Genomic DNA, 23,494 nt, shown 5'->3' with positions numbered 1-23,494 from the left:
CTGCTCTGCTTCTCCGGGGAGCTGTTCTCCAGTTGTTCATCAGGGTGGCTGTAGGGATCTTGGTCCGTGCTTTTCCTTCTCCCTCCGTCTGTGGGGCTGGGTTTTCCACAGCACCATGGAAACCGAGTACGTGGAGCTTTTCCATACTAATCTTTGGAAATTATTTCAGTGGCCGTTCACAGGGAAGCTCCATGGGCAGAAGGAACCGGACCGGGTGTGACCCCGCCGGGTCCCGCATCCCCGGGGGTGGCAGCCCCGCCGTGGGCTGAGCCGGGTCCCGCGGGGAGCAGAGGTGGGGGATCGCCTGTTCGCAGCTTTCTCTCCCCTCTGCCGGGCTCTTTTCCCGTGTGCAGTCTCCCTGCAATGCCCTCACTAGCAACAGAGGGAAGCAGCAATCCAGGGAGCGCTGGAGCCGGCTGGGAGTGCAGCCCTCCCAGTGAACACCGGCAACCCTGAATCCCAGCACCAACCCTATGGTTTGCACATTTTGGTCTTTTTCCCCCTAGAAAAAAATGCAGTAAATCCAGTGCAGGTCCCTCCCTATCTGTACCAGCCGTGCCAAGCATCCCCCCTGCCTCCCTGCCATGTCGAGGTGGAAGGGATGGAGAATTCCTTGCTGGAATTTCCCTGGGCAAGGAGATCTCCACTTTAATAAGTAGTTTGGAGTTTGTGGAGGTGATAATCCTCTTTTCGGAGTCTGGCTGGAGAGCTCTTGCTGGAAGAAGTCAGAATGAAACCCTAGGTCTTCCCTCTGGTGTGGGGAGCTGATGATAGCAGGGAGCTGACACAGTCAAGGCAGAGGCAGAATAAGCTCTAAACTTGGGGTCTGGAAGGGGCAGGGAGCTGAGCTGGGCTGTGGATGGTCCTGAACTCAGCCCCAGGTGCCATTTGCTCTGCCTTGGGCATGGGAATTGCATCCAGGCCACCAGGAATTCTTCCAGAGCAATGCAGAATTTGGCTCTAAGGTTCTTCCCAATTTACCTTTAATTCTGATGTTGCACAAAGCTCCCACTGCTTTCCCACAGGGTGACTTTTCCTTCTGCAAGACCTCGCCATCACAGTGCTTTCCCAAATGTGAATGCCTCCTGCATTCCCTGGAACTGGGCTCTAAACTTCACCTCCTTTCAGAGGAATTACATCAGTACCAGACAAATTTTGGGGAACACTATTTGTAGGTAAATTGGTAGGTAAATTCTTTACCAGCCCAGGTGCTTGGTGCCAGGCTGTCAGTCTTGCTGCAGAGGCTCTTTTCCAGGATAAGCAGGGATGAGAGAGGCAGCATGTGCCTTAACAGCACCCAGAACCCCAGCTTCCCTTTGTACCTCTTAGTTCACAGCTCAAACATGAGAAGATGCTGGCCTGGCTTTGCAAACGCAGGTTGTGATTTGAAAGAGTGAAAGAGAAATTCTAAAACACCCTTAAAATAGTCAGATTTCTTTCATTTTGAAAACGAGAGCAGCCACGTGGTTAGAGCTGGTGTCACCCATGATGACCACACAGCCGGGGCTGCGCAGAGGCACTTTCTCCTCTGGAGGAAAAGGCCTGACTACTTCCTGCTCTGGGCCAGGAAAAGCAGCATGGAAGAAGGGTAAGGCCGCCAGCGATCCTGTTCTGTCACCTGCATCTGTTCTAGGCTTTTCTTCCTCTCAGAGCTGCCCGTAGGTCCTTTCATTTCTTTGTGTGTCGCACGTGGGATGAGGAGGGATGGGAGGACATCAAACTCTGCCAGATAGCTGTTCCTGACATGGGACCCGTGGGGTACAAGCCCTCCTGTGCCCTCCTGTGCCCTCCTGTGCCCTCCTGTGCCATGGGAATTCCTCCAGGCAGGGTGGCTGTGGATGCTGTGTTTTGTAGAAAGCAGCTCACGGGATTTACCAATGGGGAAAGCTTCCCTGCTTTCATTTTAACTCTCTCCCCTACAGCTGCCTAGTCCCCAGCTGAGTCAGAGAGGCCCAAGCAACCCCGAGCATCACTCACTCAGAGAGCAGCTGCCCTGCACTCAGCAGCTCGCGCCCCAAAAGCAGGAAGTGTCAGGTTTTTGCTATGAGATGTCACAGCTGAGATGGGATGCCAATACCAATGTGGGTAAAAGGGGCAGCCAGATGTGCCTGAGGGTGTATCCGTGTCAGTCAGGGCAGGGAAGAGATCCTGCTGCTTGCGGGGAGAGGGTAAGGGAGGAGGAAGATGGTTCCCATAGGGGAAGGCAGCACGAGGCTCAAGATGGCTCCGTGAAACCTCCAGCTCTGGCTGCTGGGTCTGACAGGCTCTGCGCACACAGGGAGAGCTGGGCTGGGCTGCTTTCCTCCTGTGCCTGAGAGAGGTCAAGAATCCTTGTGCAGAGGCAAGGGGAACGGACTGGACTGAGTATGGCTCTGGTTATGACTGTGCAGCAGCATCCAGGAGGCTTTAGCTGAAAAACAGATTCCTTCTGCTGAGTTTGGGTCATCCCTGCCTGCTGCCCTGGCCTGCACTGCTGGGAGTGTAGGTATTGTCCCCCACAATGGGCCATGTACAGGTACATGATGGGCTCTGGGGAGCTCTGCTCCTCTGTGTCCCCATGATGGCTCTGAGGGTCTCTGGTCCTGTGTGTTCCCCACCATGGTTCTGGGGACTCTGGTCCTGTGTGTCCCCCTGTGTGTCCCCTACCGTGGGCTCTCTGGTCCCTGCTGTGCTGCTGGAAGTGAGTTGGGATTGAGGGATTCCTGCCCTTGGGAAGCTGCTTTGCTGGAGTGAGATGGCACAGCACAGCACAGCACAGCACAGCACAGCACGGCACGGCACAGCACAGCACACACAGCACGGCACAGCACACACAGCGCAGCACAGCACGGCACAGCACAGCATGGCACAGCACAGCACGGCACGGCACAGCACAGCACACACAGCACGGCACAGCACAGCACAGCACACACAGCACACACAGCACACACAGCACACACAGCACAGCACGGCACAGCACAGCATGGCACAGCACAGCACGGCACAGCACGGCACAGCACAGCATGGCACAGCACAGCATGGCACAGCACAGCACGGCACAGCACGGCACAGCACAGCACACACAGCACACACAGCACAGCACAGCACAGCATGGCACAGCACACACAGCACAGCACAGCACGGCACAGCACAGCACAGCATAGCATGGCACACACAGCACACACAGCACACACAGCACAGCACAGCATGGCACAGCACACACAGCACAGCACAGCACGGCACAGCACGGCACACACAGGACAGCACAACACACACAGCACACACAGCACACACAGCACACACAGCACACACAGCACACACAGCACAGCACAGCATGGCACAGCATGGCACAGCACAGCATGGCACAGCACACACAGCACACACAGCACACACAGCACACACAGCACAGCACAGCACGGCACAGCACGGCACACACAGGACAGCACAGCACGGCACAGCACAGCACACATAGCACAGCATGGCACAGCACACACAGCACAGCACACATAGCACAGCACACATAGCACAGCATGGTACACACAGCACACACAGCACAGCACAGCACGGCACAGCACGGCACAGCACACACAGCACAGCACACACAGCACACACAGCACAGCACAGCACGGCACAGCACAGCACAGCACACTGGCAGTGCTAACCCTGCTGTTTCCCTTTGTCCCCAGAGTGATTTATCCCCTGTCTGACTCCCCCATTGTGAAGATGTCCCAGTCATCCCCAGCTGATGAAGGCACCACCTTCGAGCACCTCTGGAGCACGCTGTAAGTGGAGTGTGATCATTGCCTATGGGGGGTGTTCAGAGGCAGCAGTGGCTCTTTACCGAAGACGAATTTCCTTTTGCATCCTCTGCTTTCCTCAGATGCATTTTGCCACTTGGCAAATTTTTCTCCCTCGTTTCAGGGCATTCCATTTGCCAAATAACATGGCACTGTCTGTCTCAGGGGTAGCTCCTTCTTGGCTGCAGTGCTCTAGGGCAGCATGGGGACAGTGTCAGGGTCAGAGCAGAGCTCCCCTCAAGCTGGGACCCTTAATTCCAAAATTAAACATCTTTTAGCCCCACCAAGATGTTTGCAAGCCTTCTGGCCTTTGGGCCTTTTGGTCTAATCCAGCAAGGGAGGACTGTGCTTCATTTAATCTTCCTTCTTGGTCCTCTCATGTAAAGACAGCCCAAGATAAGAGATATGCTGGAGTAGCTGGGTGGATGCAAAATTTCCTATGTCTCTGCTTGCTTTATCTGCCAGGTAAAGTCTGCTGTGCCATGTTGAAATAAAAAGCAGATGGTGGAGAAAGAAATTGGGGAAGGGACAAGGTTTGCGGCGACTGCGAGTTGCTGGGGGGTGGGTGGTGGTGGCACAGGTTGTGTTGGAGAGCTGGGGAGATGACTGTGCCCTCACCTTCTCCTCAGGGAGCCAGACAGCACCTACTTCGACCTCCCTCCAGCCACCAGCAGCAATGAGGTCTCCAACAGCACAGAGGTCACGATGGACGTGTTCCAGATGAGAGGCATGGCCGACCCGGTGATGGTGAGTGTGCTTAGACAGCAGGAATGGGGACCCGAACCAGACACAGGCTTGATTTCCCCGCAGGGGTGGGCTGGGGACTCTGGGGGAGGCACTGGGGTGTAATAAAACACTGGGGTGTTTGCTGGTTCTAAACCAACCTTGGTGCCGCAGCACTGCAGGCACTGGTGCAGGGTGTGTAACCAATGGCACAAGGGTCAGTAGAACCGTGGCTATTTATTGTTAGACAACATCAGTGCAGGCAGCAGGACAGCAGCACACTGTCATTCACACTCCGGGACAAGCGGTGTGGAGCAAAAGCCATTTGTGAGCTGCTGGAGGGGCACGCAGCTCTGCTCCCACCACAGCCCCAGGTCCGTGCGCTGCCCTTCCTTTGCTTCTGTCTGAGACAAAGTCTTAGAAAACATCGCGGGTGTGAGAGACATCCCGGCCGCTTGTGCGCGTTCGGTGGCTCCCGGGAGCATCCCTGAGGCTGCCCTGGCTGTTGGCTGAATCTCCCTGCGGAGAGCCGCTGCTTCCCTCCAGAAAGTCGCTCTTTCCCTCGCCGACAGCTTGCTTCCCCTCCCCCAGCCCCTTTTCCCTCGCTTTCCGCTCGCTTTCCCTCCCTTCCCCGGCCTTTCACAGCGGGCAGGAGCTGGGCACAGTGCTGCTAATTGGGGCTGCGCCCCTCGCTGAGCGAGCCCTCGTCTTTCCCCTCGCTCCCGCTGTAACCAAAGCCGAGCCCGGCGGGGCCGGAGCAGCCTGGGGGACACGATAAGAAGTGCTCTGGTAATGGGATGCCAGCGGCAAGAGAGGGGAGAGGCTGCGGAGGGACCACTCAGTCCGTGCTGATTCCCGCTGCTCTTGGCACGCATTGGTGCCAGAGTGGTGCTGATGCTCGGTGGCAGAGAGCAGGTCACCCAAATGCTCTGTCCGACATCTATCCCTAACTATTCCTGTCTATCCCTCTAGATATCCATCCATCCATCCATCCATCCATCCATCCATCCATCCATCCATCCATCCATCCTCACCCATGCACATCTGTCCATCCAGATGGAAATAACTCCACATCTCTTACACATGGAGCTCTCACAGAGTCACTGCACTACCTGGTCAGTGCAAGGGTGGGCACCTCAGTGTGCTGGTGACAGGTGCCAGCCCAGCAGGTCTCCAGCCCCGTGTGGCTGGAAGAAGCTTTTGGGAGCGGGATCCGGGCAGCTTTGGTGGTGGAGCTGGACCCCTGCTCTCCCTGCAGTGGGAATGGTTGGTATCGCCCAGTCCATCACTGGGCAAGCTGGGGCCTGCCCTGTGCTTTAATGAATAGTCATGAGGGACAGAAGGGGTGGGCCCCGTTTTGTTGTTGGATGCAGCGAGTTGACAGAACTAAGGGAGATGAAAAAAGCAAAAAAGCCAACAGACGGCGGCACACGGGTGGCCAGCGCAGCATCCCTGGCGCTGCCCGCCCGGCCCCGCTCCCGTGCTCCTTCCTCCCACCCTCCACCCCACCCCGGCCGCCGCCCCGACCCCATGACTCCCGTGCCAGGAGGCTTCCCCGTGCTCCGTGAACCCCGAGACAACTAAAATGCTCTACATCAGCGACCCGATGCAGCATTACACCACGGTAGGTGCTGCTTGCTATGATGGGGTTTGCTTTGATGCTCTTCTTAGAATTAATTATCCTCCACTTCTGGGGTGCCTGCTCTGGTTCTGCCTGCCCAGCCTGCCCAGCTCTGGGTGCTGCTGCCCAGGATGCTCCAGGGGCTGTCCCAGCACACGCCTGTCCCCATCCTGCAGCTGCAGGGAGGACCTGGAGCTGGTCCAGTCGTGCTCATGAGCTGAGTTGGTGCAGGATGCTGCAGCCTCGGCAATCTGTCACTGTTCCTCTTGCTTTGCCCCATCTGGTTCTTGCAGAGCCCAAGGTGGGATTTGAGCCTCAGGTGCCAGGGGTGCAAGGTCCCTTACCTCTGTGTGCACAGGCAGGAAGGGTGTCAGAGCATCCATCCAAGGAACACCTGGAGGTGCTGGACACCACCAGCACCACTTTGTCATCCACCGAGGACCTCCTCAGCTGTGCCCACACCTGCCTTCCCAGGCAAGCTTCCTTTCTCTGCTGGAAATCCCTGGGGGGTAGAGCAGGTGAAGCTGTACCTGTGCTGCAGGTAATACATTTCCAGCCCTGTCCTCAAGCACTGAGGTTGTTTCCTTAGGGAAAAGGGGTTTGTGTCTGTCCCTGGCATTCAGAGCAGTCCAGCACAGGCACAGAGGGAGCTAGAGATAGAAGGAAATCTCTTCATTCCTGGTTTTACCTGTGTTGGTCCCATTGTTGGGGCTGTTCCATGGGAGGTCGTTGCTGCAGTTGTGTGAGTAATTATCCCTGTGTGTGTATGTACATATTTACATACACACACACAAACACTCCTGCCCTCAATTAATCTTTTAGGGGAATGTTTCCACCATTTCACCAATTTTAAACAGCAAGTCTGTTGTTTTGCCCACACACCTGACTCTGGGTCTCTCTGTCAGCAGATTCCTAAAGTCTGGCCACTCAGGATGCTGCCTCTTGCTTCGTGCTAAGGCAGCCCAGCTCGGGGCAGCCAGCCTGGCTGGTGGGGATGATATCTGGGTCTTACATCTCACCATTCTTCCTGAGGGAAGGTTTTCTCCCACACAGAGCCCGGGATGGTCCGTTCTGCGATGGGTCTCCATTCACTTGCCCATTTACAGCCACAGGCTTCAGCCATGGATGGTCCTGTCTCTCAGCATGGGAGCAGAACAGCTCAGTCCTGATACTCCTAGATCAGCTGGGCTGTGAGCAGCCCCATCCAGCAGCAATCCCTTTTCCCGTGTTGCTGTTCTCCTGGTTGATCCCTCAGCTTTGCTTGTGCCACCTCACTGGCTCTGCCCTGCCCACGGTCCCCAGAGCAGCTGCATTTCCAAGTTGGATGGCAAGAGCTTTCCTAAGGTGCCTGTTTTGCCAGAGTTTCTCATAAGTTTTTCTCCAGGTGAAGCCTGGATTAAGGAAAGCTTGGCTTGTATTTGGCTGGGCTATTTATAGAGCGGCAAGGAGGAATAGAGGGATTTAGGCACATATTTTAGGGGAGAAAATGGCTGGATGCATAAAAGCAAGCCAGATCTTGTTCAGCATTCCTCCAGTTAGTCACTGGCTCCAACGACCTTGTGAGAGATGCAGGCAACAGGAGAACTTTCCTGGAGAAGGACGATTGCCTTTAAACCATTCCACATCGAAGAGGGTTGGGTGAGGTTGGGATCCCAAGTTAAAACACGTCTCCTGATTCCTGAGCCATGAGCCTTGCAGCCCTTTGGAGAAGGCTGAGCCTGCTGGCTGTGCCCACGGCTGCTTCTACAGCTTTTGGCTTCCCAGAGCTGTCCCACTGGGTGCTGGGGACAGGGACAGTCCCTGCCAGGTATTGGGGGGGGGGGGGGAGGGGGGGGGCTGTGTCCCTGCTCCAATGCAGGGAGCCAAAATGACACACAGCAATGCACTGGACACTGCATGTGGTCACCAGCACTGCCACTGCCTGTGGGGCTGCAGGGTCAGAGCAACCCGTGAGTAATTTGGGAACTGCAAATTTCTGGGAGGAAAAAAACATCCCACTCTGAGAAATAGTTGTATTTGGGTCTGATTTTCTAATGAAATACTAAAGTCGCTTTAGCCACACAGCTCTTGAGAATGTCGCTGTGCTTGGGCTGTGCCTGTGGGTAATGGAGCTGCCAGCTCTTATGGGAAGAATTTGATAGTAATTGGCCAGAAGAGGAATAAGAAAAAAGTTGTAAAAAGTCATGGTTTGATCCAAGAGGTCTGGAATAAGAGTCAGGACCTGCCTAAGTGGGTCCATTTGCCCCATGACTTTCCTGCAGTGCTCTGCGTTGCAGCCGTGTGCTTTGTAGGTTTGAGGTTTTCCCCAAATTAGAGCTGCATCAGGCACTGGGAGTAAACATCCCGCTGGGAAACCAGCTCCAAACCACTGCTTGGGGCTGGCTGGCTCCGGGAAGCACGCTCGGGAGCGGTGTGTGGGTGTGCGTCTATGACCAGTGAACACACGAGGGACAGGTTGGAAAAGAGGTTGGAAAACAGGACGGTATCTCCGTCGCGATGGAGCGATGTCATCGCCAGGGGCAGCTGCACACCTTGGCAGGGTGGCTTCAGCGACCTGTGGCACTCTGGCTGCTGGAAGGGACAGCGGGGAGCAGAGCCCTGCGTGCAGGACAGGGCTGTCACTCCCCGCCCGCAGAGGGACATGTCCCACACCTGAGCAAACCCCACAACATCTCTGCCCTGTCCCCACTGTCAGAAGCGTGGCTTTCCCAAGGCAGGTGCGCTAGAAATCCAGGACTGTGGCACCTCGCTGCTTCCAGAGAGGATGGAGCAGCTCGAGGGGGGGATTTAAGCACAGGGAGTTCATCCCTCACACAAGTGGTGACCTGTCGAGCCACCCAGACCAGCTCTTTTGGCTCCCCCCCCCCCGCACGCTGGCCCTTTAAGGAGGCTGTAACAGGACACCCCAGCCCTGGAGAAAGGTGGCTGAGGTTTCCCTGTCTCTAAACTGGCTGGTGTTTTCTTTTTTCCCTCCTCCCCTTTTCCCTTCCTCCAGTCCCAGTTCAATTTGCTGAACAACAGCATGGATCAGAGCATCGGCAGCAGAGCAGCCTCCACAAGCCCCTACAGCTCCGAGCACACCTCCAATGTCCAAACTCATTCTCCCTACTCGCAGCCAAGCTCTACCTTCGACGCCATGTCCCCGGCTCCTGTCATCCCCTCCAACACCGACTACCCTGGTCCCCACCACTTCGAGGTGACCTTCCAGCAATCCAGCACCGCCAAATCAGCCACCTGGACAGTAAGTTGCGTTCTTCTACCTCGGCTAGGGAGATGCTCAGCACTGCCGAGCGCGTCCTCACCGCCAGCGCCCAACGCGGCGGCGCTGGGGAGGCTCGCACGGGGCAGCTGCGGGATGCAGCCACCACTGATGGGGACTTCACCGGCACAGGTGGTGGCCCTGGGAAGCAAAGCGTGCTGGAAACATCAGTGCTTGCTTTCCAGGGGGTTTCTCGCAAAGGGGTGTGAAGCACAGCGCTGGGATGTCACTTCCCTCGCCGCAATTCCCTAAATTGTGGGTGAATGTCCTTCGAAAAGAAATGTCCCGGGGAGGTACCTGCTGTGTTCTCACGGTGCTTCCCGGCGTATTTGCCAGCGGGTGCTGTCAGAGACGAGGCTGTGGGCGAGAGGGACCTTAGCTCGTGTCCCCCGGCACGGTTCCCAGCTGTGCTGTAAATGCCTGCTTGTCATTTACAGTCCTTCTCCATCCCGTATTAGAGGAGTAACTTAATCCCTACAAGTCACAGCAAATAACAGAGCAGGTTTTTAAGCGCAGTAGGTTTTGATGCACAGAGGGATTGCTGCACAGACAGCTCCTGCTGTCTGCCCGGGAGCCGGGATGCCGGTTCGGTCCTGCTGCCCGGCACAGAACTCTGAAAACAAGGACCCAGGGGCCGGGCAAAGCGCAGGGGGGCTGCTTTGCTTTTTGTGGCAAAAACGTCCTAAATTCGCATCCCTGCTGCTGGCTCAGGGCAGCGTTTTTATGGAGAACCAGCCAGTGCCACAAGTGGCAATCCCACAGCGGGTACCTTTGGAGAGCAGCTCACCACGCTCGAGCCGGGTGGGTTTTCTCCTCCGGGAAGCGCTGGCAGAGCAGGAAGGTTGGGATGGGATGACTGACACCCCGTAGGAGCAGCTCAGTATCCTCCGCGGCTGCCATTTGACATTGCCATGGAACGGGCAGAGCAGCCCGGGGATATTTAAGCTCTGTGTGATAATGACCTTTGTTTGCGGAAGGTGACGTGTTTAATTGCCGAGACAGTCCTTCCTGCGGGAGCCAGAAGGCATCCTCGGATGCTGTCGTGCAGGAGCACCGCGGGCAGCGGCCGGCAGGATGCTCCCTGTTGTCCTGGGGGGATGCGGGAGGGGACGGGCTCCGTCAGCGGCCGCAGCGCTGGCGCTGTGTCCTGCCGAAGCCAAGGGGTGCGTGGAGCGGGGAAAGCAGCGGCGAGCCGGCAGCGATCGGGCGTGTGAACGCAGCCGAATTCCCGGCTGGGACGGTCCCGCAGCTTCCCCGCGCCCGGTGGATGCTGCTTCACACGGACCGGGGACTTGGGACAGCGCCGTGGTTTTAAACACGGATTGCCCTCGCAAGGGTGGTTAAATCCCCACTCGTCCCACTGTTTTTCCTCGCGGGATGTTGTTCAGGGACGCATTTCATCAGGAACTGAATAAACCGGAGGTCCTCGGGCGGGGTGTGATTCCAGCCCTCTCCTACTCCTGCTGGGGGACAACTCCTATCAGACACAGATAAAGCTGCACAGGACCTGCACAGGGAAGGGAGGCATTCCCGTGCCGCTAAAGCGTCCGAATGGAAACCGAAACAAGACACTGCAAGGTGTCTTGTCCCGGCACGCAGGGATGGGGGCCAGAACGTGTCCCATGCTCGCTTGCCACTGTCCCCAGCTAGGAGTGCTGGGGGATGGCTTTGGGGTGGAGCAGACACAGCGCAGCCGGGCTCCCCTGCTGAAAGCCATCCCATTCCTCTGGGATCTTTGCACAGTTCTAGCTAAAGGGAGCTCAGGCTGTCTCACATCACCCTATGCTGACTGTGCTCCTGTAGCTGTGTCTCACGGGAGCTCAGCTCACCAGGACAGGATATGGGAGTTTTTCCCAAGCTTTTGTGGGAGTTCAGGGCAGGCAGTGCAACACGATGCACTCCCAGATTTGGGGGAGCAGCTGGACCCAAGAGCTGCCCAGAGAGCACATTCATTCCATGGGTGGCTGGGAGCATCTGTGGAGGATGCACCCACCAGCTGGGGCTGGGAGCCACGACTGCAAGGCGGGGTCCTAGGAATGGTCCAGAGTGAGGATTGGAATATCCGAAGCAGCTTTCACACTTGAGGAGACAGTGAGAGATGTGTGGCCTTCTAAGCCGTGATGCTGGGGTGTCTGCGTCCCCCAGACCAGGTTGTCTGCAGGGCCAGTGCCCACCTGCACTGGAGCTGAGCCTTGTGGACAGCAGCAGTGGGTTGGCAGCATCTGGCACCCTGGAGAGCACAGAAGATGTTTCATTTGAAGCAATGATTCCTGCAGGATTGCCACAGTGGGTACCACATGAGGAATGGTCAAGCTGCGGTGACAGCTGGTGTCACTCCATGTCCTCCTGGTGTCCTCCTGACTGGGGCTGTCACAGGCATGGTCAGTGCTGGAAGATGAGGCTGCTGCCTTCCTCCCGCTCACCATGAGCTCTGCAGTGCCACTGCCACACCTGAGAGTTCATCCTGGTTTGACAGGGAAGGGAGCTCAGCAAAACAAATGCGTTCTGTGTTGTCAATGAACTCACAAATAACACTGTGTGGGACATTGGGAACCTCCACAGGAGCTGGAAACACACACGTAAGATTAGGAAAAGCCATTGGGAAATGCAGACACTTGAGAAGGGAAGGTAAATGTCTGGCCACTAGGGCTGGGGACAGAAAGGGACTTTTGACAGAGCAGTGATGTTCACACCAAACACAGCAGCACCAACCATCCTGGTGCTCTGCAGGACACACGTGGTTTGGGACAGCACTTGGGAAGAACCAACCCAGCCTGCTCCTCTTGGGGAAGCCTCATGGCTGTTGGACACACTGAGCTTTGATGCACCCAATAATTTATGCCAGGATGGCTGATGAATTTCCACCAAGTACTGACCGCAATCTCAGCAGAACCAACGTGCTGGGAAATATTTTGGAGCAGTGAGGGGTCCACTGCACTGGAAGGAGTCTCAGCTGAAGGTCTCTTGCAATCTGAGGTTGAATCATGGAGGTTCTGGCCACAGAGGAAAGGACAGCTGGTGAGCAGGCAGTGCCAAAACAAATGGTTTGTGTGAGTTATCTTGTCAAAAGATTTAGCATAATTTTTTGGATATAATCATGAGCTTGGTTGATAGAAACATGCAGCCCAATGGCCTCCTAGTTTTGAAGGCTTTTGACTTGAATCCTTGTGGGAGATGTGGCATGACCCATTATCCCTCACTTGGGAGAGGAGGCTCCTAAGGACCAGGTGAGCTGGCCCCTCTGGAGTGCTGGGCAATCCCTTGCTCTACAGGGCTGGGCAAATCAGTGTCACCCGGGCAGGGGAGCACAGTGTCCTCAAGCCCTGCCCAAACACAGTGCTCCTGTCCACACTTTAAACTCTCTATTGGCAAAACAGACGTGGCCTGTTTTGGGCCTCCATGGCCCATGGAGGGAGATGTGAAGAAGTTGAACAGTTTGGAACAGATTCCTTGTAGAGCAGTGCCACAGAAATGTTCTGCATGGAAGTTCCCCCCAAGAAGAGCAAGGGGGTTCGATTATGGTGTGCCCAGGAGATGGTCCCTGATAGCAGCCAGCTCTTTTAATCTAATACCAAAAGACATAATGAGATCCAGCCCTTGGAAGCTGAAGCCAGGCAAATTCAGACTAGAAACAAGGAGGAATATGTTGGGGTTTTTTTGTTTTTTGTTTTTTGTTTTTTTTTTTTTTAGCAGTGAGGATAATTAACCATAGGAACCAAGGAATGTGGTGGATTCTCCCAGCTCCTGAAGGATTCAAATGAGGAGTCTGCATATCTCTCCAGAGATAAGATGTGCTTTAGCAAATAGCCTTGACTCAGAACAGGAGGAGGAGGAGGAAGGGGACTGAGGATAGCAGTGTGGGCAATAGGACCAGAACATCATCATCAGCTGTCCCTTGCTTTAAAATGCTGATTTTCTTATTTAAGAAAAAAGATGTGAAGGAGAAGGGTGAAGCCTTGGGACTGACATTACCCAGCCCTGTCCTCGCAGAAGGACTCCGGGCAGTGATGTGTGACACTGGCTGTCCCGACCCCGGAGCTGAGCTCTGACCAGCTCTGACCAGAAGCAGCCGCACCAGCCCCTACTGTGGGAAGCCCTCTAGGCTGCTACCACCTCCCTTTTCATTTTTAATGGCCTTCTTATCACAGAGAGCAACGGCCAGATGCCGAAAATAAGGTTTTCCCTGCGGGTTGGAAGCCCCCCTGCGGCAGGCTGCTCCGGCGGGGCGGGCCGAGCTCCGGGAGCTGCGGCACAGCAAGACGGGGCACGCCGGCATCCTGCCCGGCCGCCGGGGCCACCGCGCTCCGCTGCCCGGAGCTGCCCGGACACGCTGCAGCCGCAGCCGATCGCGGTGGTTTTCTCGCCGCAGCCCCTCTCCACGGCAGCCAGCTGGTAACTGACGGATAATTAGGATTTTTCTCGAGTCGGGCTTGCTGGCGGAGCGGGGCTCCCTCCCCGCCGGACGCTGTCACATGTGCCAGTGATGCAGAGGTGTTAATAGGGTCTTTGGCTTCCCGCGGTCAAAGGGACGTGGGGGTTGGAGCCCACGGTGTGGGGGAGCTGCTTGGACTCACGTGGAGCCCCTGGAGCCGGGCGGAGATGGACAAACCCCCGAGCAGGCGGGCTGGGGGGTCTCTGGCACAGACATGGAAGGGTCTGAACCACACCCAGGGTCCTGTTGCTGTTTCGGGGACCAAACAGCCTGCGAAGGAAAGGCTGAACAGGTCCACAGCCGAGGAGAGCTGCTCCTGCTCCCATGGATGGCTGTCCAGCAGTCACTCACAGCGAGCCGGTCTGCATCCCAGGGCTCAGCCAGCGGGAGACAGCAGCGTGGAACTGGTTCCACTTGCTTGATAGATCTTGCAGCTGGAGCATGGGCACTGGGGAACTGAAATGCTTTCTCTGGTCCTGACTGAATGAGGAGGATGGGAGTAATTGGTGTGCTGGGAGACAGGTTCTCCCTTGCTGGTTGCTGACTTTTTGGGGTAGAGGCACATATAAAGGGAAGGGAAAATTTTTCAGTAGCATCTCTTTACCAAGAACCCCCTCTGCAAACTGTCTCTGGCACCTTTCCATATCCCGGGGAGTTGCTGTCCAACAGCCTTGGCCTGGAGATGATTTGGGCCGCTCACAGCTGAGGACACCCTGAGTAGCTCTGCAGATGAGTGTGGATATTTTGGCATGGCAGAAGTAGGAAAGCAGCCCTCAGCAGCAGCCTGCTCTAGAGCCCATTGAAGCCAACCCACTGGAGGCTTTCCACCAGCTCTCCCAGGGTGTGGATGAGGCTCCAGGAGCTCTAGACACAATGGAATTAAGAAAAAAGGCAAAGGAATTCGGTGTGTGATGTTCCAACACGATCCCGCTATCAGCTCCACTATCTTGAACGTGTCTGGTATGCGCAGGTCAAGGGAATGGCTTCCTGGTAATGCTGCTCCATCGGGAAGGCAAAGTTCCCTGGCAGGAGAGGTGGGAGAGGGCTAGGAGTCCTGATCTCTGGTGCATGGGAGGGGGAAAGGATGCTGGTGTGCCCTCGGCAACCCCACTCACTGCCCGTGCCCACTGCAGGCAGTGGCTGAGAGAGAGCAGAGGAGCAGCCCCTCCTGCATGGCACAGCCCTCCTGGGATGCTCCAGAACCAGTGCTTTTCCCCTAAATCCTGTTCTTGCTGTGCTGGCTTTCACATTTCCTTCCCAGCAGCAATTCCCAAGGCCAACTTAGCCTCCTCTTCCCTCTCCACCCAGCCTGCTCCCTGCATCCTTGGCAGTGTGAAGTAACCTCCTTGGGTGGCTTTCTTTTTCAGGTGGGAGGGTGCTCTGGGCTGGCCTGGTCAGGGGATCTGAGTATCCACCACACAGAGGGAGTCAGACCTACAAGAAGAGATTAAACCCCCAGAGTGCCAGAGTTGGATCAGCAGTGAGTGAGAGAGATCCCAGCTGGAAGTTATTTTAAGGATGTGCTTACTGGGGAAGGCAGGGAGAGGAGTCCTTTTGGGGGTGAACCAAGGAATTTTAATTGGCAGTAATAACATGCTAATTAAGGTAGAAGAACATAAGCTGGAGCACAGGGAGCCTCCCTGTGCTGCTCTGCTGCAGGGCCGAGAGCTCAGTGGTCTGTAGGGCTGAGGGACCTGTAGGGGACAGCTGATGATGGCTGAGGTGATCAGGGGGCTCTGCTGAGTGCCTTGAGATGCCCTGTCCTGAGCACAGCTGGTGGTGGCTTGGTGTCACCCCAAGGCATCACTGCCATGGTACTGGGACCACAGGCACAGGGAGATGAGTGTTGGAGCACCCCTTATGGCCATCACCCCAATCTATCACCACTGTGAAGCAGGAACTGGAGGCACAGAGTACCAGGGTATCTCTTACAGCCATCCCCAGGGCAGTATCCCCACTGTCCAGCTCACCTGTGTGCTGGACAGGTACCTCAGGCCCCGCTGGACACTCCCCTCTCAGGTACCAGTCATACTCAAATCCAGCTCATGGTAAATGAGCAACAAAGTAGCTTGGGGAGGAATTTCCAGCTCAGTGAAAAGTTTACAGGCCGGTGATTAAAAAATGGTTATTAAAAAAAAATTAGACGGAGAAAAAAAAATTAGCTGTGCCGCCGGCACGTCTTCCAGGATCTGTCGTAACAGATTCGTCCGAGCCGGTTAACGGTATTTGCGGTTTGCAAGATGCTACATGTCTGGGGAAGATGACAGACACGTTATTATCACCTCTCGGCTGAGATCTGCCCCAACCTGTCCCAGGATGCAGCTCCGCAGCTGCTTGCCGGGGAGTGCAAGGAAATTAGCAGCCGGAGGCAGCACTTTTCTTCCCTCTCCCTTGCCAGGCCAGTGGCTTTATTGGGGATCCATTGACTGCAGTCCTGGACACGTCTTGAGTAAAGCTAATGAGAAGCCTGGAATGTAGGGGAAGAGGAGGAGGAGGAGGAGGAGGTGGCTGGTAGGGAGGAGGGGGAAGGAGGATTTGTGGAAAAAGCAATTGTTGAGCAAATCATTTCCTTCTAGATGGAAAGGAGGCTTTGGCTGCGCCTTCCCCAACAGGCAAGTCTAGACACTTAGGTGTCAACAGTTGAAGATAAATAAGATTTTATCAGCTCCAAATCTGTCGGGACACATCCTCCTAGCGGTTCTGCTGCCCAGGGATGGCCGGGCGAGATGGACTTCACCAGGAGGTCTTTCCAGGCAGAGGATCCAGGTTATTTTTTTCTGAGGCTGTCAGCATCCATAGGGAAAAACATCTCCCCCTGCTCATTTCCTGCGTGGGGAGGCAGCCCTGGGGCTGAGCAGTGGCGGCCTCTGGAACCATCTCCTGGTCCTCTCTCAGGGTGGGCTGTGGAGGATGCTGAGACTCCACATCAACACTGCATCCGTGAGTCATTTGGGGTATTCACTTGGTGAAATCTTGTGGTGTCCAGAACATTTCCTCGGGGCAGCAGCACCAGGATAACCATGGGAAAACCTCACGGTGGTGGCTGGCACTACGGGGTGACTGGTTTATGTTCTGTTCCATTTGGCAGTGGTGCAGCGTGATCTCATCTCACCCAAGAAGCAGCTGCATTTCAAACACATCCAAATGCCCTTTGTGGTACCAAGCTCTTGGGGAAACAGAGCTTAGAGCTGATAGGCTGCTAGGAGTTAAATAATTTGGCTTTTCCATTTTTTGGCTTATTACTAGTGCTCTGGACAGACAGCAGTAGCAGGGAAGGGACAGAGACAGATCTGGCATCACAGTATTAGCCCAGAAGTCAAGGGTGACACTGGAAGGTGCAGGAAATCCCAGAGGAATAGAGGTTCTGTGTGTTCCCATAGGTTCCAGAGACTGTCAATGCTGCTGCTGCTCTGTGCTGGTTCAAGCAACCCAGCACCCACAAGCCACAGAAACCATTTGTGTTCCTCAAACACATGGCAACACCCAATAACAGACACTGTTCAATGTTTTCCAGGAGCAGAGATGACCTGAGTCCTAATGTAACTGTAGAGATAGACACCAGTGGTCCCCAGGGCAGAGCAAGGTGTGGAGACACAGGCCAAACATACCCTGACTTCTTTGTAGGTATGAAAGGAATCCTGGAGCTGAGGTCTGGACGTGGCAGGAAGGGGTTCAGGTGCCCCAAAATGTTGTTGCTATGGCCGGCAGCAAGCTGGCCACAGCTCAAGTGACCTGAGCTTTGGCTGTGACCCACCTGCCACATGTGGCCAGTCCTGAGAGGTCAGTTTGTCTAAACACTGCAGAATGGGAAGGATGTGGGTGAACAGAACGAGGTTCTCCCAGTGCAGGTGGTAGAGACACAGCCATGGTACACAGAGAACTGAAGCAGCGATGTGGCAGCGCTGGTCTGTGATTAAATCCCAGCATTTTGATCTCTGGGTTCTGCTCTGCCACTGCCTCATGTCACACTTGAGAAGCACATGGTCCCTGCAGGGTTCTGTGCAGGATATGGCTGTGCTGGGAGGTACCAGGGCCTCAGGTGATGCAGTGCAGCCCAGCAGAGATGTGCATGGGGCAGATAATTATCAAACACAGATAATGAAGGAGAGAGGTGTCTGCCCAGGGACATGCACAGTACAGGTTTTGCTGTCCCCGACAGAGAGTGTGCATTGCCAAGCTGGGGATGCAGCACATCTGGGGCTGCAGAACCTCCTGGCATCCCAAAAACACAATGCTGGTTGTCCTGGTGGCCATGAGCAACCTGGGTCTGCAGGACTGGCGTTGCTCAGCCCTGGATGCAACTGGAGATGCAGCACAGGACAGCTCCACACAGACAGGAATCAGGAACATGGCCGCCCAGGGCACAGCCTGGACTTTTCTTGCCCAGTATTATCAGCAGGGAGTTCCTTAAAAGAATAGTTTGTTATTGTGGAGGGATCTTTGAAGGTGATCCTGGAGCTGTTGGGACACGATAAGGTTATCAGCAGAGGCAAGTCTGCACGGAGCAGCCGCCTTCCCCCTGCAGGGCATCACTCTGCTATTTAACAGAGATTTATCCATGTCATAACATGGTATAATGAGAGAATTTGTTACCAAAGAACTTGCCATAATGCACCCCTGCTCTTCCAGAGCAGTTATAGTTCCCAGGCATGTTGAGGGCTGCCCGGGAATGTCTACATGAAAAGATCCTTTGACAGGAGTTGTCAGTATTTTAACACCTGGCAAGGAAGAGCCCCCTCCAAATAACCCTTGTTTTGCCATGGTGGCTCCTCTAAATGAGGGTGTTAAACACCATCGTGGTGGGTGAGTGGGTCCCGTGGGCTCTAGCCACATGGGAGTTTCCAGCCAGGCAGAGTGGAGTCACCACACTGTGAGTGGAGCCCACACTTCCAGCTCAGGCCTGATCCCTGAGAATCCCTGCTGGGGGTACAGGATCACACCCAGGAAGCTAAGCTGGCCATGGAGTCAAGTTGTAGTTGGCATCATCCCATATGAGTGCAAAATTTGGGGATTTCAATAGGTGTTTCCAAGCATCATCTCCTGTTGCATGAGTCCAAGTGCCTATAAAAATAAGGATTAATTCTTGTTGTCAGGTTCCAATGCACATTACACCTCTCAGTCATCACCCTCCAGTGACCACTGGATGCTGCACATCCCTGCTCCCCCCAGCACCGAGCAGGTTCTGACCTTGGGACGCCCAGGATACCCCACTGAGCCTCCAGGAGCTGGTACCTGCTGCTGACTGCCACCAGTGCAGTGCTGGAGGAGCTGCAGGAGCTGCTGCTGTTTGCCTTGGCAGAGCCTCTGCCCTTTATGTCTTCTCAGAACCTCCCCAGAGACCACCTAAATAGACAACCTGGAAATGGTTCCTCTCCTTTGCCCTGTCCCAGTCCTGGCAGTGGGAGCACCTCACTCAGCCACAGACAAATCTACTCCTGCAGCCAGGGCAGAGCGACTGGGGAACACCAATCCTTCCTGCCTGATCCACAGCTGCACTGGGACATTCTCATGGCCAGGAAAAATGGAGACTGAGCCATCACTGTCAGCCCCTGAACACCCTCCAGCTCTGCTGAGCCCCCATGTTTTGGGCAGCCCCAGCTCAGGAACTGCCCGGCACAGGGAGAGCAGAGCCTCCCCTCGGCACAGCTGTATTTGGATGGCTCAGGACAAGCTTTAACATCCCCACAAAGGCTCTGCACGGTGGTATTTTTTTGGCACCGGGTGCTGTGTTGTGGGGATGAGATAAAATACCTGGAACAGGAACATGCCCTGCCATGTAGGGACGGGCTGCTCTGAGCACAGGGGTGGGCTGGTGTATAGCAAATACATTCCTTGTGAGATGGAAAACAGCATGGCACGGCTGAGGTGGAAGGGAATTGCACATCCCCACACCTGGGCAGTTCCTGGAAGGTGAAGCACAAGCTCTCCTTCCCCAGCCCTGCTCTGGAGGGGCACACACTGCTGACTCTGGAGCTTCCCCCATCCAAGGGCCTGGTGAGAGAAGTTTGCCACCGAGCAAACCCCACTGTGCCCATTTTCTACTCATGAGTGACCGCTGGCACTGCCTTCAGCTGCCACAGAGCATCCTCCTCCCACAGCCAGCCCAGGCAGTGGTCCCCATCATGTCCCTACCCCATCCCCTCCATGAACCACTGCTGCTGCAAAGGACTGAGTCAGGATCAAACCCGTCTGTGTCAGAGCTAACCAGGTCTTGCCTAATCAGCTGTGACACTGCTAATGTCATCAAGCATGATTTCCTCAGGCTGTGGTGTGTCAGTGCCCTCAGTGCTCCCGACCCTTGCCCAGGAGCCCTGTGTGAGAACAGACTTGGGAATGTTCCCAAAACGGGCTGAGTGATGCACAAATGAGGGTTTTGCTGATTTTCAGTGAGATTCCCTCTGTCTCAGTGCAGTGGTGCCCTGCTCTGCCAGAGCCCTGGCCCATCTGGGAAGCCCTTCCCTGCCTGCCCCAGGAGATGGCTGTTTCTGGTTCATGTGGAAAGCAGATACCACATAGTGTGGATGAAATTGGTCAGATTTCAATATTTCCAGAGGAACGGGAAGAGAAGGAAGCCTTGCCTTTACACCAGAGCAGTGGAGGAAGCTGAGGCTGGCCAGGAGAGCACCCTCCACCCCACCACTGCTGCTCACCTGAGGGATGTCTCCTCTTTTCCAGTACTCCCCGCTGCTGAAGAAGCTCTACTGTCAGATCGCCAAGACATGCCCCATCCAAATCAAGGTGTCCACCTCACCTCCCCCAGGCACCATCATCCGGGCCATGCCCGTCTACAAGAAGGCAGAGCACGTCACCGAGGTGGTGAAACGCTGCCCCAACCACGAGCTCGGCCGTGACTTCAATGATGGTGAGGGCTCCGAGCTGTCCCCACGGCCTGGGGGTCCCTTGTGCCACAGCCCTCGTGTACACAGGATGAGCATCCTGGGCAGCCACGGCTGTAACTGGAGGTTTGTCTTGCAGGCCAGTCAGCCCCTGCCAGCCACCTGATCCGTGTGGAAGGCAACAACCTGTCGCAGTACGTGGATGACCCGGTGACGGGGCGGCAGAGCGTGATGGTGCCCTACGAGCCCCCGCAGGTACCCGGCTGCTCACGGTGGGGAGAAGGACCAGCCCCTGCCTCCCTGGTGTGGGCTGCTTGGCCCAATGTCCTCCTTGCTCTGGCACATCTAGCACCCTGTGCTCACTCCCAGCACTGCTGACAGCTACACCCCAGCACCTGCATCTCCCAGCCCTGTGAAACATCCCAGAGCCGCCTGGTCTTGGGAAGTGGGGTGTAAAGGGATATCCCCTCCAATCCTGCCCCAGATGAATCCATAGTCCTTGTACAGTTCCCTCTTTCCAGCTGGGACCATCCCCACACCATCCCCAATGTCCCCCTGCTCATCCTGCCAGAGCACCAGCCCTGTGCCAGAGGGTCCAGCCCTGATTCTTCACTCCCAGGGGATCCCAGCCTTCCTCCCTTCCTCTTCTTCACTCCCGGGGGATCCCAGCCTCCCTCCCTTCCTCTTCTTCACTCCCGGGGGATCCCAGCCTGCCTCCCTTCCTCTTCTTCATTCCCAGGGGATCCCAGCCTTCCTCCCTTCCTCTTCTTCACTCCCAGGGGATCCCAGCCTTCCTCCCTTCCTCTTCTTCACTCCCGGGGGATCCCAGCCTGCCTCCCTTCCTCTTCTTCATTCCCAGGGGATCCCAGCCTTCCTCCCTTCCTCTTCTTCACTCCCAGGGGATCCCAGCCTTCCTCCCCTCCTCTTCTTCACTTCTGGGGGATTCCAGCCTGCCTCCCCTCACACTCCCTGCTCAGCACCTGCTCTCCCCTCCCGGGCAGGTGGGGACCGAGTTCACCACCATCCTGTACAACTTCATGTGCAACAGCAGCTGCGTGGGAGGGATGAACAGGAGGCCCATCCTCATCATCATCACCCTGGAGACGAGAGAGTGAGTGGCTGTGGGAGCAGGGATGGGCTGGGGAAGGGACCCTCCCCTGCAGGGAGCACCCCCAGGGAACGGGATGGGGCAGCCCGAGCTGGTTGCACAGGAAGTCTCCCATGTGCCAGCTTGGAAAAGCGCTGGCACAGAGGGACCATGGACCCAGCCCAGCAGCTGGAGCCTTCCTCTGCCCCGGGATCTCCTCTTCCCCAGCTGCTGAGGGGCTCCATTGCTCACTGAGGGTCGCTGATGTGGTTTTTGGCTGGATTGAGTCACAAAGCCCTTCCCAAGGGGAGCAGGGTCACTGATTGCTCTGTTTTCCCAGCGGCCAGGTCCTGGGGAGGAGATCCTTCGAGGGACGGATCTGTGCCTGTCCCGGCAGGGACCGCAAAGCCGACGAGGATCATTTCCGAGAGCAGCAAGCCCTGAACGAGAGCACGGCCAAGAACGGCAACGCCAACAAGCGCAGTGAGTCCCCTGACAGGGGATGGGGGGCTCAGGACACCCGAAATCCCGGAGCTCCTGAAGTTTGGGCTCAAATCCACATTCAGGGATGGTGCTTTGACGTTTCTCCACTAAATCTCTTAAGACGGACATCACCCCTTTCCTCCCAGAGGAAAGATGCCTGTGCATGACTCTCATGGCCAGATATATTTATTCATTATTGACAATAACAAAGGTGCACTCCCATGGCAGGCCCCAAGGGAACGTTTTTAGCATTCTGCACAGCTTGAGGTGCTCCCTGCCATGTCCTGTCTCCCACAGTTCCACCAATTCTCTTCCCCTCTCCTTTCCAGCCTTCAAGCAGAGCCCCCAGGGCATCCCAGCACTGGGAACTGGCATTAAGAAACGGAGGCACGGGGAGGAAGAGATGTACTACGTGCCTGTAAGTGTGGGTGAGCTGCAACGGGGTCAAAAATTGTCTTGGGACAGTGGTGGTACTGTCCCCTCTGCCAGAAGCACCTTGGGGAGGGGATGTCAGACAGGTTGGGGTTGTACAGGCTCCTGTAGGACAGCAGGGGCCTTGGGAATAGGAGCAAAAGCATCCAGGGATGCACATGTCCAAGGGTTTCCAGCACCCCAAACAGTCCTTGGCCACAGTGACAGTCTGGGTGGAAAAAAAAGGGAGCATGAGGAACTGGCCAGGTGGGACTGGAAAAAAAACTAAGCTCTGGTCTTGTTCCCTCCTTCAGGTGCGAGGCCGGGAGAACTTTGAGATTCTGATGAAGATAAAGGAGAGCCTGGAGCTGGTGGAGCTGGTCCCACAGCAGCTGGTGGATTCCTACCGGCAGCAGCAGCAGCAGCTCCTGCAGAGGCAGTGAGTCCTGCCACAGCCCTGAGACCTCAGAGCCCTCGAGACCCTCGCAGCCCAGAGACCTCCACAGCCCCTGAGACTCTCACAGACCATCAGAGCACATGAGAACCCCAAATTCTCAGAGACCCTATCAGCCCCAGAGACCCCCCCATAATCCCTGAGACCCCCCCACAAGTCCCTGAGAATCCCCCAGTCCTCCAGACTCCTGTGGCCCCTGAGACCCCCACAGTTCTGAGACCTCTGCCATCACTGGGGCCCCCACGATCCCTTAGATCTCCACAACCCCCTAGAGCCCTGAAGCTCCTCAAGACCCTTGCAGCTCCTGAGACCCCCACAGCTCTTGAGACGCCTGCAGCCCCACCAGACTCCTACAGCCCCTCGACACCACCACAGCCCCTGAGCACCCTTGGTAGGGAGGCCTGATGGGCTG

The 23,494-nt window shown here is 56.0% G+C and overlaps 1 protein-coding gene across 8 annotated transcripts in view; it reads left to right on the top strand.

The window, feature by feature from the left end:
* The window catches only part of TP73 (tumor protein p73), a 31,480-nt gene that overhangs the window by 4,845 nt on the left and 3,141 nt on the right, over positions 1–23,494 (top strand). For 3 of the 8 annotated variants that reach the window (XM_062507457.1, XM_062507456.1, XM_062507455.1), the window contains exons 1-8: positions 6,085–6,123; positions 9,116–9,361; positions 20,487–20,673; positions 20,787–20,902; positions 21,649–21,758; positions 22,075–22,217; positions 22,547–22,635; positions 22,943–23,067. In XM_062507457.1, coding sequence (XP_062363441.1) covers positions 6,085–6,123; positions 9,116–9,361; positions 20,487–20,673; positions 20,787–20,902; positions 21,649–21,758; positions 22,075–22,217; positions 22,547–22,635; positions 22,943–23,067 — 1,055 coding nt within the window. Of the gene's footprint in view, positions 1–1,574; positions 1,589–3,665; positions 3,762–4,405; positions 4,524–6,084; positions 6,124–9,115; positions 9,362–20,486; positions 20,674–20,786; positions 20,903–21,648; positions 21,759–22,074; positions 22,218–22,546; positions 22,636–22,942; positions 23,068–23,494 lie in introns of those variants that run through there. The other 5 variants (XM_062507460.1, XM_062507459.1, XM_062507458.1 and 2 more) reach the window with 4 other exon arrangements.

This window comes from Cinclus cinclus, chromosome 23, assembly GCF_963662255.1.
Source record: "Cinclus cinclus chromosome 23, bCinCin1.1, whole genome shotgun sequence".
NCBI lineage: Eukaryota > Metazoa > Chordata > Aves > Passeriformes > Cinclidae > Cinclus > Cinclus cinclus.
Note: the sequence above shows the minus strand (reverse complement) of the source record. Positions and strands in the feature narration are given on the sequence as shown.